This window comes from Leuciscus leuciscus (assembly GCF_965113295.1).
Source record: "Leuciscus leuciscus genome assembly, chromosome: 21".
Taxonomy (NCBI): domain Eukaryota; kingdom Metazoa; phylum Chordata; class Actinopteri; order Cypriniformes; family Leuciscidae; genus Leuciscus; species Leuciscus leuciscus.
The window spans coordinates 34,009,839-34,023,789 of record NC_138745.1 but is presented as its reverse complement, the minus strand read 5'-3'; the positions used below and the strand labels follow the sequence as shown (position 1 = coordinate 34,023,789).

Genomic DNA, 13,951 nt, shown 5'->3' with positions numbered 1-13,951 from the left:
TATTAAATCTTGATGCTGTCTGATGTTTTTTTTGCCTGGCAAAACAACGAAACTTGCAAAATGGACTTACTCTGAAGGGCCGTTAAGTGTCCACCTTTTTTTGCAGAATGGAAGAAAGCTATTTTTTTAATGTGCGCTATAGGTAAATCACTAAAACAATTGCAGAAGTGCAGTGAATGTTAAAAAAAGTGCTGCAAACCAGAGCATTTATGATTATGATAATAAATTAAAATATTTTGACTGCAAATGCCAGTTTGCAATATCAAGCAGCATAACAGACTGCGGATGACACCGGAAGACTCGCACATTCATATCCCGCTCTTATGTTAAAAATAAAGTGGATACACCCAGAACATCCTAGCAACTGCATAGCAACACCCTGGCAACCACCTTCCACACCTGGTTTTGAGTTTAGCTCGGGCAAGTGTTATCAGAAAAAAACTTTTAAAGGTATAGTGGAGGATTTTCTTTTTCCGGGTGGATCATCAAGACTATTGGTCCTCCTAATTGTCAATCATTCTGGTGATATTTTTACGTAAGGCCGTCGTACGTGCTCGTCCCTAGGTAGTTTTCGCTTTCTGCGCATGCGCACTTTCAGGTGTATGTGTGTGGTGAGCTACGGTTTCAGCCATTCATTGAAGCTCGCCGTTCTCACCGGGTTTTTTCAAAGTGTCTCAGGGTCGCAAGAGAAAAAGTGTCTACGAATTGTATGACAAGAAGAGAAAGGCCTCTGAAGAAAGAAACAAGACCAGAGTGTTTTTGGCAGAATATTTCACATGCTGGCGTGCGCTATAAGCACAGGTTGGGCTTCCCACTGATGCCTCAGTCGCGAAGTTTCTACTCAACAGGTAAAGTTTGGCATGCTATTTGGAGAAATCCATTTAAAATCACTGCTAGTAAAAGTTAATGTAAGCTATGATTAGCGATGCTAGCCCTGGCACAAGTCACGCACCGCGCAGACACGGTAAACATCTCAATTTGTCTACAGTAGCCTTATGACCAAATGGTAAAAGGTATCACGCTGAAATGTTCTAAAACCTTGTGTTCATTTTTGATAATTCCAATGTGTTCACCATAGTATTTATTACACAAGTGCAACAAGCTACTTCTCCATTGCAGGGAAAATTCGGGAAAATCCTCCACTATACCTTTAAGCATTCTAACCACCACTGCACAGTGACATTGGATCAACCAATGGTGTGAGTTTGGGGCGGGGCTATCTCTTCAGCTGACCAATGAAAGACCGGGAAACCTGTTTGAATGTTTTTGCAATTCCATTTGGTTATTGTAGTGGTGCCGACTATTTTCTGCTCATTAAACACATTCTGCTAACTTGAGAGTGTTACGCTGTAGGAGGAAGCGAGTACAGATGAGATGATAGAACTGCTCTGGTCGAAAAGTCAGAAGTGACAAACACGCACATGTACGACTCTCAGTTCTCAGTTAAAGTCTCTGTCTTTCTCAACTTTGTTGGTTGAAAGGTCTTTATTTTTACATAAGGATGGCAATCCTAAGTGTCACTCATATTCTTTGAAAAACAACTCAATTCATAAACTCAATGCACATTTACAATTTTCCAGTTCCATAGCAGATGATTTCGTCCAAATCGATGTATAACTTCATCTCTTTCAACCAAGTCTGTTTTAAAATGTTTCTTATAGTGTTTTTTTGTGTGCTTGCCAGGTATTTAGACCTGGATCTGGTGGTTCGAGATAAAGATGGGAATATTCTGGATCCTGACCTGACCAGCACTGTCAATCTGTTCCGAGCGCATGAAGCCGCGTCCAAGCAGATTGAAGCCCGCATCCAAGAGGAAAAGGTAAATGATATTAGACTGTTTTCATCCTTTATGGCACAATATAAACATGCTGCTCTGTGCTTTTTTAAAAGTCTATGGTTCATTTAGATTGATATATTTAAATGTGTTCGTTTGGTGTTCTTGGATTGTGAATCTGGAAGGCCTTAGAGCAAACGTACTCACTTGGGCTCTTCGTTTTGCAGTGTTATTTTGGTCATCACCACCCGCTGTGATGTTTAATGAACACCTTTAACTGTTACTTCATATTTATATGTTGGTGTGACTTTGTCAAGCACAACCACTAAACCACATAAAAAAGTCCCTGACCGCAGTTCTCAAACACCGTCACTGACGTGTGAGCATTTACACGGGAACAGAGAGTGTGAGAGCGCACCATCTCTCTTCCTATCTTGCTGTGGGGCTCAATGTGACACATGGCTGGGTGATATAGCTTGGTAAAAAAAAAAAAAAGTCTCAATATTTTTCTGCCTTTTGACAAGATGCAATATATATTCTTTTTTTCCGAATCAGAGGAACCATTACTTTCAAACAGCCATTGCAGACTTACAATGCTTAATGCAAGAAATGCAGCAAAAAACAAACAAACATAAAAAAACATAATTATTATAATCATACATTAATAAATTAAGTAATTTATTTAAAATAATTATATACGTTTTATCTTTACTCTTTTTGTAAGGGGTTGAGATTTAGATTGTTTTAAGTTCACTTAAATTAAAAGTTGTTTTATAAAGCCTATTTAATGTTAAAAATAATGGATTTCAAATATACTATAATGCTGAATGGCTATAATTAATGGCTAAAATGAAAAAAATTATTCCATTTAATAGAGAAATCAGTAGCGGTGTTGATATTGGTGATACTGGCCTTCATTCGTAGTACTTGGTAAAAAATTGCCATTTAAGCAAATATTTTAAATAAACTGTCTTTATGTTGTTTCAACATTCATTTGGAGCTTCATTGTATAATAATAATAATAATATACTATGTATAATATAATATAATATAATATAATATATTCTGTAATATATTGCAGAAAAATTTGAAATTAATTAGATTTTTTTTATGACAATAATCCAAGCATGTTTTCAATAAATGAACACAATACATTATTTCATTTCATTTCATTTCATTTCATTTCATTTCATTTCATTTCATTTCATTTCGTTTCGTTTCGTTTTGTTTATTTTTATTTTTTTTATTCTTTTTTATTTATTAATTTTTTTTTTTTAAATGCACCTATATACTATAGTGATTTTTATATTAGTATTTTTTTATTAATTTTATATTTTTATTATTGTACTTTTTAGGTAACCTAATAGTCAAATGCTCAATAAAATCAATTTAATTTACAGATTTTCTATTTATTTATATTCCATTTACATTGTCAGAAATATGTGGTGAATATTTGACATCACTCAGCCCTAGTGTTACGAGAGTCAGGCCTTCTTTAGACAGAAGTGTGTTCTCATGAATCCTCACACATACTCATGTACAGTCTATGAGGTTAACATCTCTGTTTGACCTGTGTGTTCTCACAATGCCTCTCTAATGACTTTTAGATGAGTCACAGTGAGTGTCATTCACCATGTTTAAAACTGAGCAGGCGCTTCCCTTGAGCCAGGAGTTTTCGTTTAAGATCTGTTACGCTGAAGGAGCCGTTCACCCAAAGCTGAAAATTCTGTCATCATTTACTCACCCTCATGTTGTTCCAAACCTGGATGACAAGGTGACATTTTGAGAACACGTCAGCTTTGCTGACCTACCTTTCCCATGTGACCCTACCCAGATGTTCACTGTCCTTGAGTCTCTTTCAGCAGATACAGTGATATAGGGCCTGTCTACACCTGATCAATTAATGTCTTTTTACTGATTGGATAGCTATCTGATTTGATAAAACAATTCCATTTACACTTGACCACATAAATGTCTGTGCAAAACTAATATATATATATATATATCCGATCCTCAATCCCTGCGCAATATGCTAATTTAACGGAGTTCACGTCAATGAAATCAACAGATATGAGCTGCATTTTATTTATCATCAGCTAATTTCAAGATCAAAGACCGCATTAGGAGAGAGAGCGGATTCAACACTGGTAAGATAATTTAGTCTCACTACTTTTAATGAAGATGATTGTGTTTTTAGGTTCTGCAACTTAGTTTCAGTTTCATTTGATGCAGTAGCGCTTTCATATCTGGCTATAACGTGTCATATAGCCATATAGGGGTGGACTGGGAATGAAAAGTGAGCCTAAACTTTCTGGCATAGAGCGGCCCACGGTACCCAGTCCGCAACACACCATACATAACACAACAGCTCCTTTTGCACAGAGAAATTTAACACCACCTACTAACTTAAAAATATAACAATAAAGAAATATAAATATTTAAGATTTTTTTATTGAAATTATTTTTATGCTTATTAAAATTTTATAAATGAATAAATGCAATTAGAATAAGACATTATAGGTATGTTACCATTCAAATCAGGCAAAATCCATCTTTTCACTGCAGAAGCTGCATCTGAAGTGGCATTTACATGTATTTACACGGACTGTTTACAAATGCATAAAGAACGTGATAAAATTAATGTTTTAAATACAAAATATTGAATATAGAAATATGACATTTTGAGTGTTTTTTTATTTTTTTTATTAAACTGTAATATGAAACTAAAACTGCCAGTAGGTGGCAACAAGTCACTATCTTAATAAGTAAGTCAACCGATTGATTCAAAACAGCCGATTCATTCAGGAACGAAGCAAGTGACTATCTTTATAAATGGGTTATTGAATTATTGATCGTTAAAACATGCTGAAAGCTCAAAGCTGTGCCGGTAGATGGATGTGTTATTTTAAAACCGGACAGATGGCCACCCTATTTAGCATTTTTATTTTGATCAATTCCTTACAGCTTACCTCGCATTCGCGCTAAAAACTGCCGTGCTGAATTACTGCTTGGCCCCGCCTTCTTTGATTTGATTGGCCATCTTTGACTTTGACGAGTGCTGTTAGACCGCTGCAGTGAGCCAGAGCCAGTAAATAGATGAATCATTTTGAGTCATGTGGGCCGCGTGGGCATTCACCTGGGCCAACGGAATATGTAAATGTTCTTTATATATTTACGTATAGCAACGGGCCGGCCCACACTGTCCAGCGGCCCACTGGGAAAACGCCCGGTGCTCCAGATGGCCAGTCCGCCCCTGCATCTAGCCAATAACATGCTCTCACATGTTTAGTTTTTTTTTACCATTTTGGGAGTAGTAAAATTTACATGTGGATCCAACAACCAGATGCATTTACACTTGTCCAGTATGGAATGCGTCTCAGACCTCTTCCTGAAGTGGTTTGAGTGATCGGATTTAAATCCGTCTCGAATGCGTTACGGCATTTACACCTGGTCTTTTCACCATCGAATAGCTATCCAATCAGAGAACACGCATGAAGTGACCAGGTGTAAAAAGTCCCATGAATTCTTTGAGACTGACAGCGCCTGTGTAATTAGTCTGGCTGACTTTGACTCGAAGCACATTTGAAAGATTAATTACCATAGTTTTTATGGATTTATGTATTTTTCAGTCTCAGAAGCAGAACTTGGACTTGAGCAGGCAGGCGAAGTTTGCCTCCACACCCTCGTTTGCCTTGTTCGTCACGCTCAAGAATGTCGTGTGCAAAATCGGAGAAGATGCAGAAGTGCTGATGTCACTCTATGATCCGATTGAGTCTAAGTTCATCAGGTCAGTGCACACACACATGGACTCAGACGCTTACACTTACATGCATGAGAAGCCATGCAGTCCTAAACATAGCTGTCAAATAATTGCTTTGTTCAGAGATTTAAAGTCATTCAAACATAATTTTTAAAAATAATTATAGCTTGTTATTAATAATTATATTAATGATTATTATTTGTAATAAAAACTATTTTTTTGTTTAAATCATAATTTCAATAATTTGACCATAGCCTCTCCCTCATTTGGGAGACATGACGTTTCTCACATTCTCAGTAGTAAATCAACCACAGTGTTTGTACCATGCACACAATTCTCAATGGTTTGTTTCAGCAGTGAATGATGAATTTGATCATACTTGAGTGTGTCCGCAGAGAAAGACATTTACATTCGCATTTAGCAAATGCTTTTATATCCAAAGCGTCTTACATGCATTAAAGCTGTACATTTATCAATATATGTATTGACCGGGAATCGGTGCTATGATCCTGACTTTGCTAGTGCTATGATCTACCATCTGAGCTTTAGGGGGAAAACGTTTGTAGTATTAATATCTGTTATTTATTTCTTCATTTCCTTGCAGTGAAAACTATCTTGTACGCTGGTCCAGCTCAGGTTTGGCGAAAGACATCGATCAGCTGCATAACCTGCGTGCCGTATTCACGGTACGGATTATTTTCAGCTTTACTTCTGACCGATTTCAGTCAAGATGATCATGTTTTTGTTTTGTTTTGTTTTAGTTAACACTAACGCTGTCCTCTACTAAAAATGCATGTGATTTCTGTATTACAATTTTGGTGAAAATGTGGTTATATGATAATGCCATGTTTTAAAATGGCATCACCTAACTAGGTTTTAGAACAACGCTAATTTGGGGCATTATGTGCAAACCTCCAGGCCACACGTGAAACCCTTCGCATGCATGACCTAATTGTTTTATTTGAACACTCAAATGTGTCGTCCTGTGCCGATGCGCTGCTTCATTATCGGCTCGTTCCTGGAAACATCGTCATGTAAATGAATCCGTTACGGCTTGATTCCATTCATCTGTTCCCGTCTCTTGCATTGTTCTGTAATGAGTAATCACGGTATTATTGGGTGACTCTTTAATTCGTGTTCATCAGTCGTGTTGTCGAATTGGTAATTAAAGTGTTGAAGAAAGCAGCATCATCATTAACGCTGTAAAGGGTAATGAGCTAACGGTCATTAGAGGAGCGGATAAAGAAGCTCACTGGAGATGCTGCCTGACTTGTGTTGTTGCACATATTGTGTGTGTCCATGTACATGTGTTGGCATTGGCATTTGCCTGTTCTTTAACACAGGAAAAAACTATTTTCTATGCTGGAAACTGATTAATTATGAACATGAAGTTCTTGTGTTTCTTGCACATTATTATGAAGGATTTTTTATTTTATTTTGATCGCATGCATTTGTGTTTTGTGCATTTGCATGTTCATAATTAATAATTAAATATTCATTGGTGTGTGTGCAACTGTGCATGTTACGTAAACATATTTGCACCCACAAATGGGAGCTGTTCTTTTATTTGTATTCGTATTTGTATTATTTTTTTATGCTTGGAAAGGAATTTATGAACATGAAATCATATTGAAGTTCTTGTGTTTCTCACCCTATTATGAAGGATACTTGTTTTTTTATTGGATGCATTTGTGTATTTGCATGTACATAATTTAATAATTATAGAGCATATGCATTGGTGTGTGTTTGTGCATGTAAGTACATACTTGCACCCACACACAAGAGTTGTTCTCATTTGCTAGAGGTCATTTCTTTAATGGATGCTCGGCTGTCGAGGGTCAGTTTGTTTTCCCAGAATCCTCTGCTCTCTGCACAAACCCCCAGTGGGGAATGAGTTGCTGCCCCCAATCAAACACTGCTCGAAACAATTTACCCTTCACCCGGACTCCATACTAGCAGTCTGTGTGTACCGGCCCAATCCATGGATCAATCATTGCCTTCCTGGATAGTTGCTAAACTAACACGTTTGAGTTTAACTAGATGGTTTTAGGCAGAAACACCTGGTGCATGGCAGCTTGGGGGCTCGAAATGACATGGGGCGTTTTAGTACATGATTGTGCAAGTGCCTGTGCATGTTTTGTGTGTGTTTTTTTACACTTATGCTTGTGTGTTGGTGTGTTTCTCTCCAGGATCTGGGGAGTGAAGACCTGACGAGGGAGAAAATCAGTTTTGTTTGTCAGATTGTTCGAGTGGGCCGAATGGAGCTCAGAGATAACAACACTAAGAAATTAACATCCGGCCTCCGCAGACCCTTCGGTGTGGCAGGTAGTGCCCCACTTTCTGTTTTCACACATACAACTCAATGCACACTTAGCATGGTAACCATAGTGTCCATCAAAATAGCACCAAAAATATACTTTGATTTATTTTCAGATGCTTTTATCCAAAGTGATTTAAGGACCTTTTTGTTGCTATTGACAAACTCTACTATCTATCTATCTATCTATCTATCTATCTATCTATCTATCTATCTATCTATCTATCTATCTATCTATCTATCTATCTATCTATCTATCTATCTATCTATCTATCTATCTATCTATCTATCTATCTATCTATCTATCTATCTATCTATCTATCTATCTATCTATCTATCTATCTATCTATCTATCTATCTATCTATCTATCTATCTATAATTGCTAATACTGAGTTGCCACAGTTTAACTATAAATGCAAATATATTTTGCAGCCATTTTGTAATCAGTTTTTTTTATTTGTCATGTTAATTTTTGTTGATTGCATACAGATACAATTTTTCAAGCCTTCTATGTAATCATATGGAAAAATATATTGCACATAAGCTTTGCTGTATGTGATACAGAACATGACGCGCAACAAGCCGTAGAAAATGAAATGCACCAATCTTACTGAATTCATGCAATTTTAATGCATTGAAAACAATGGCCTTTCCACTGGTATGGCCATGACCAAAGTGCTTTGTCTGCCTGTAGATAAATATGGTTTTATTACATGTACAATTGCAGTATACAGTAGAAGTCTTGAGCTGGTTGGAGTTAAGTGACCCTAATATTTTACCCTAATATTTGTGTCCACTTATCACAATTACTGTTTCTAATCCCTGACACTTAGGGTTCAACTTCAGTGTCCAGTGCATTACACAATTTATGAATGACTCCTGAAATTGTGTCTTAAGGATAGATGTGATATTAACTTTATTAAGCTACTTAGATTTGTGGGCGGTTGTGTACTGGTACAAGTCAGTTATTGTGCACAAAAGGTTCCTCCTGTTGTGAACTTGGTACCTTGGAAAAAAGGAAATCTGTTTTTCTGTTGGAAATAAATAAATAAGTCCGAACAGGAGAATGAGAGGAGACATGCAGCCTTTGGTTTCAACATCAAACGTTTTTTGAAGTGGGAAAGCATCTCTCTCTCTCTCTCTCTCTCTCTCTCTCTCTCTCTCTCTCTCTCTCTCTCTCTCTCTCTCTCTCTCTCTCTCTCTCTCTCTCTCTCTCTCTCTCTCTCTCTCTCTCTCTCTCTCTCTCTCTGTCTCTCTCTCTGTCTCTCTCTCTGTCTCTCTCTCTCTCTCTCTCTCTCTCTGTCTCTCTCTCTCTCTCTCTCTCTCTCTCTCTCTCTCTCTCCCTCCCTCCCTCTCTCTATCCCTCCCTCCCTCCGTTCGGTCGTTAGTCTTTATGTGGGCCAGGAAGAAAGAGGCAGAACCTGCATGTGCAATGTCACCTTTAATGTGTCACATTGAGAGACAAGCCAACGCTTCCATTATGGCTCATCAGTTTCCTGTTGCCTGCTGTAAACTCAATCTCAGCTCGGCCACTCCTGCACACGAGGCCAAATGGCCATTTAGAGGCGATGTTCATGTGTTCGGTCAGTAATAGCTGCTGGTTGACAGCTTATCTAGAAAGTGTTGGCTGCTCTCACCTTATAAACCACACATTTAAACTCCCATGGTTCTTTCTGTTGTGCTTTACTATGTTTTGAAATATTAAGGTCCTATTACACCCTAAAATTAAAAGAGGGGGAAAAAAGCATTTTGCATAAAGAAAACGAAGCCTTTTTTTAGAACAAGTACAATTTGGGATATCATTTTCATGACAATTTAATTTGGATTCTCACACAAAATTTTCATTTCTGCTATGTGAGGAAAAGTCATACAGTAAAAAAAAAAAATTTGATTTATTAAATTAATTGAATTAATTGAATTCAATGCAGTAGTTACTCGAAATTTGGTAATAGAAACACATAATGGATAATAATTTTTGGAGACAGTGATTTTTATTAAAGCTATCTTAATAGAATTTTGATTTGGGAATTTGCTGGGACAGTCTGTTTAAAGGGTTAGTTCATCCAAAAATGAAAATTCTGTCAGTAATCACTCACTCATATCAAGCGACGAGAATACTTTTTGTGCGCAAAAAACAAACAAAAATTACGACTTTATTCAACTATTCATTTTCTTCCGTGTGGGCCTCTGATGTGAGTTCACGAGAGCAACACGACGCATGCTCTAAGAACTGAGAAGATGACTTGCTAACTTTTCTGGGCCGGCAGAATGAAATTACATACATGACATTACACTCCTATGAAGGAGTGAGTCAGCTCTCAGATTTCATCAAAAATATCTTCATTTGTGTTCTGAAGATGAACGAAAGTCTTACGGGGTTGGAACAACATGAGGGGGAGTGATTACTGACAGAATTTAAATTTTTGGGTGAACTAACCCTTTAAAGTAAATGTCAAATAATGTCGCAATGGTCAATCGCAAAAAAAAAAAAAAATATTTTTTGGGATGAAATATGAGCTGGTTATTTCTTCTTTTCATGAGATTCACCCAGAGTTGTTTTCCCAGGCAGTTTCTCTGCAGATATTATTCTCTTCTCATTCCTCTCTCTGCAGTAATGGACGTCACTGACATCATCACGGGCAAGATGGACGACGAGGACAAGCAACACTTCATTCCGTTCCAGCCGTGAGTATGAGTTCATCACAGCAGTCTTTGTGGAGGCGAACGCAACATCACGACAGTGACTGCCTCAAAACCAGGAAAACCCTTCTGACCATTAGAAGTGTGTGAAATGCTTTCTAGTTAGGCACTAGGTTTTTAGAAAGGACCAGTAAAACCACAGGCACCTACAGTAAATAGAGGCTTCTCGTTTAATGCAAAACAAGTGCTAGATTTGGTTGCATGGTAAAAAAAAAAAAAAATTTTTGTATATTATTATTTTGACCAATAATATTTGAGTCTTTTGGGTCATCAAGCAAACAAAGAAATAGGGCTAACGATTTTTCTAGTCGACTATGAGTCGTTCATTTAAACTAGCAGTCGACTAATCACACGTTTATGATATCAATTTAATTATTTAAATCGGAGAATAGATGAGTTTCAGGGCTGAGAAAGAATAGCTTATGATATGTAACATTGTTCTACATTAAAGAGAAATACCAAACCATAATACCATAATACTGACTGGAAAAAATTATTATGAATGTGTTGGGGAAAAAACTGCAAACAGACTTTTTGAATAATTTATTAATAAACTTGTGATTTCTGAGTTCGCGTCGGCTGCAAAGCTGAAGTTGAGGATGTTGATTCATAATTTCCGCAGGATAGTGGACGCGCATATAAAGAGAAATGGACGTTTCATATAGATTAATATTTGTTTCCAATTTGAATTGGTTCATTTAAAAGTAGACATTTTTCATGTCTGTGAGGCAAGAATACACTGAGTACACTCTTATCTGTGTGAACAAAAATTGAGTATTTTAAGTTCTTTCTGCTATTATCAGGAAAAAATGCAAATGATTTTGACGGGGCCTCCGGGTTAGTGAGTTAGGTAGTTTATGAGGTATTGTATAGTCATACGTTGTATTTTATGGCATAGGAAGGTTCATTTGAGTGTTAGTTTGTCTGTGTCTGTTTTCCTGATTTCTGCTCAATACTCTGTGTATTTATTCTTTGAAAACAACACTTTACACACACTCTTGTTCTGTAGGAGAGCCATACGTGCCTCACATTCTGTCACTAAATAAGACTACACTTCAGTCTTTCTCTGCTTTGCCACTCTCACAGTCTAGCTGGGTCACTCACTCGCTCGCTCGGAGAGGAATGGAAGAGTTGGTTGTGAATTGTGGGGTGTTTGAAATGGTTGCTCTCACTTTAAGCAGGTTTTTGATTTGCAGCAGCTTATTTGTGACTTCAGATTATCTCCTTCCAAAATCCAGTGAACTATCTTGCTGTCTTCTGCTGCCTACATATAGACGGCTACCTTTTAAGACCGCATCCTAATTGAAACGGAGCCTCATAAGTGACTGAAGTAAATTAGTCAGATAATTATCATAAATATATATTTAATTCATATATATATAATATAAAAAAAAATAAAATAATCATAATACAATTTATTTTACAATGTTATATATTATTATTATTATTATTAATAATAATAATAATAATAATAAAACACTAATAACAACAACAATAATAATAACAATATTCTGCCAGATACTCATAAATACATTTTTATTAACTTGAATTAAATAATTTTACAGTATAATACTACTACTAATAACTTTGCCTGGTGATAATACATTCATTTAATTTAAATTAATTATATAATTAATTTAACATGAATTTATAATAATAATAATAATAATAATATGGCTGATAATTATAATAACTTGTTTTAATTAAGTTTAATATTTCTTTTTTTCTTTCTTTTTGTTATATTACAAAGACAAATATTCATATAATACACTATTTAATATTGTCATTATGTTGTTGTATTATATCAAATATAAATACAAATGTATTTTTTTATATATTTAATTTATAATCAATATTCATTTAGCTTGTCGACTCTTGGATGCATTTTTTACTATAACTGAGGCATATTAAATGGTATCATAACTTTGCTGCCTTTTAGTTGAGATCCGTGATGCCTTTATAATGCAGTCTGGATAGGCAGCCTACTAGGTTTTGCAGCAGAGCTAGTGTGTGTATTTTTAGACTCAGCTTCATCTGTGTTTGGGTGAGATGGAGGGTCATCTCTTAAATTACAGCATCTCTTTGTGTCTCTCCTGTCACCCATCCCGCATTACTGTTTGCTAACAAAATGGCTTTTGTCCCTGTCATGGTATCGGTATCACTGTTTGGTGTCTTCCCTCCCTCTCTCCCTCTCGCTTTCTTCATCCATCTCTTCTCTTTCTTTTTCTTCTGCTCATGTCCACCCTTATCTGGCTCTCTGTGGCTACTACTCTTCTCCTCTCTTTCTCTTCCTTCTCTCTCTCCTCTCCGTTGGCGTGTTGCCTGTCGTGTGTGAACTCCAGGCTAGCGTTGGATGACGCCATTCGCCACAGGCAGCTGAACATCTCCCGTTTTTCACCCAGGGTGGCGGGCGAGAACGACTTCCTTCAGACAGTCATCAACAAGGTCATCGCTGCCAAAGAGGTCAATCACAAAGGTCAAGGTAAAGGTCACTGGGCCCAAAGCCTGCACTGGGGTGAACATTATACTAAGGCCCTATGATTACCATGACGCAGCACATTTAATTTAATAATTGTTACACTTTCATTTGCTTACATTTTAAAAGATTCATTAAAATTATATTTTATGCCTTCCTATGGTTACCACCCTTTTTAATAATAAATTTGTATTGAATTAAAAATATGAAAATTAAAAAAAATGTCAAAATAAAACAGGCAACACAGTATATCTAAAATAAATAAAACAAAACATATATTATGGTAAAAAAAAAGATTAAATTGTTAGTTGAAACATTTAAATTGATTAGACATACTTTTTGAGTATTATGTTTTAATTATACCACTAAAACGAAGAATATCTGAATTCATAGGGTCCTACTTTTTTTTTTTTTTTTTTTGAAAATGTTAATTAATTGTTGTTAAATTGTATAAGTTTTAAAAAATTGCATTTTTAATATATTTTAATGTAACCATTAAAACAGAATCAAGAATAATTAAAACGGAAACGAAATGGAATTTTGGAAAAAATTAAACGTTTCATAGGTCCCTTCATTACCCAGGGTTTACTCGTATGTCTTATCTTAACCTACAGTAACTGGTACAAAATTATATCTGTATGGAAAGGAATATTCCTGCTATGAAACGAAGCTGGGATGGTTATTTGACTGGTGTTATTGGACTGCAGATTAATTATGTGGCCTAGTTTAAGTTTGAGAAGTTAAAAATATGGGATTTTAAAAACTGATCTGTGGAGATTGAGACCGGGCTTGTCCCAGATACCATCAAACTGTGTGTCAGAGTTCCTGCCAGGAGAGTTTCACAATCTAAAGGCGCCTGAATCGTACAAATGACAAAGTTATTGAGCAACATTAATTGAAGTTGAATGGGGTTCATCAAGCAT

At 36.2% G+C, this 13,951-nt stretch overlaps 2 protein-coding genes across 3 annotated transcripts in view; both read left to right on the top strand.

Annotated features, from left to right (window-relative positions):
- The window catches only part of bccip (BRCA2 and CDKN1A interacting protein), a 242,133-nt gene extending 231,612 nt beyond the window's left edge, over positions 1–10,521 (top strand). Inside the window, exon 8 of the transcript XR_014201083.1 lies at positions 9,911–10,521. The gene's annotated coding sequence lies outside the window, so the exon portion shown is untranslated. The remainder of the gene's footprint in view (positions 1–9,910) is intronic.
- dock1 (dedicator of cytokinesis 1) overlaps positions 1–13,951 on the top strand; it is a 245,900-nt gene that overhangs the window by 35,521 nt on the left and 196,428 nt on the right. For both annotated transcript variants that reach the window (XM_082151859.1, XM_082151858.1), the window contains exons 7-12: positions 1,684–1,819; positions 5,404–5,561; positions 6,139–6,220; positions 7,724–7,859; positions 10,465–10,537; positions 12,955–13,034. In XM_082151859.1, coding sequence (XP_082007985.1) covers positions 1,684–1,819; positions 5,404–5,561; positions 6,139–6,220; positions 7,724–7,859; positions 10,465–10,537; positions 12,955–13,034 — 665 coding nt within the window. The remainder of the gene's footprint in view (positions 1–1,683; positions 1,820–5,403; positions 5,562–6,138; positions 6,221–7,723; positions 7,860–10,464; positions 10,538–12,954; positions 13,035–13,951) is intronic.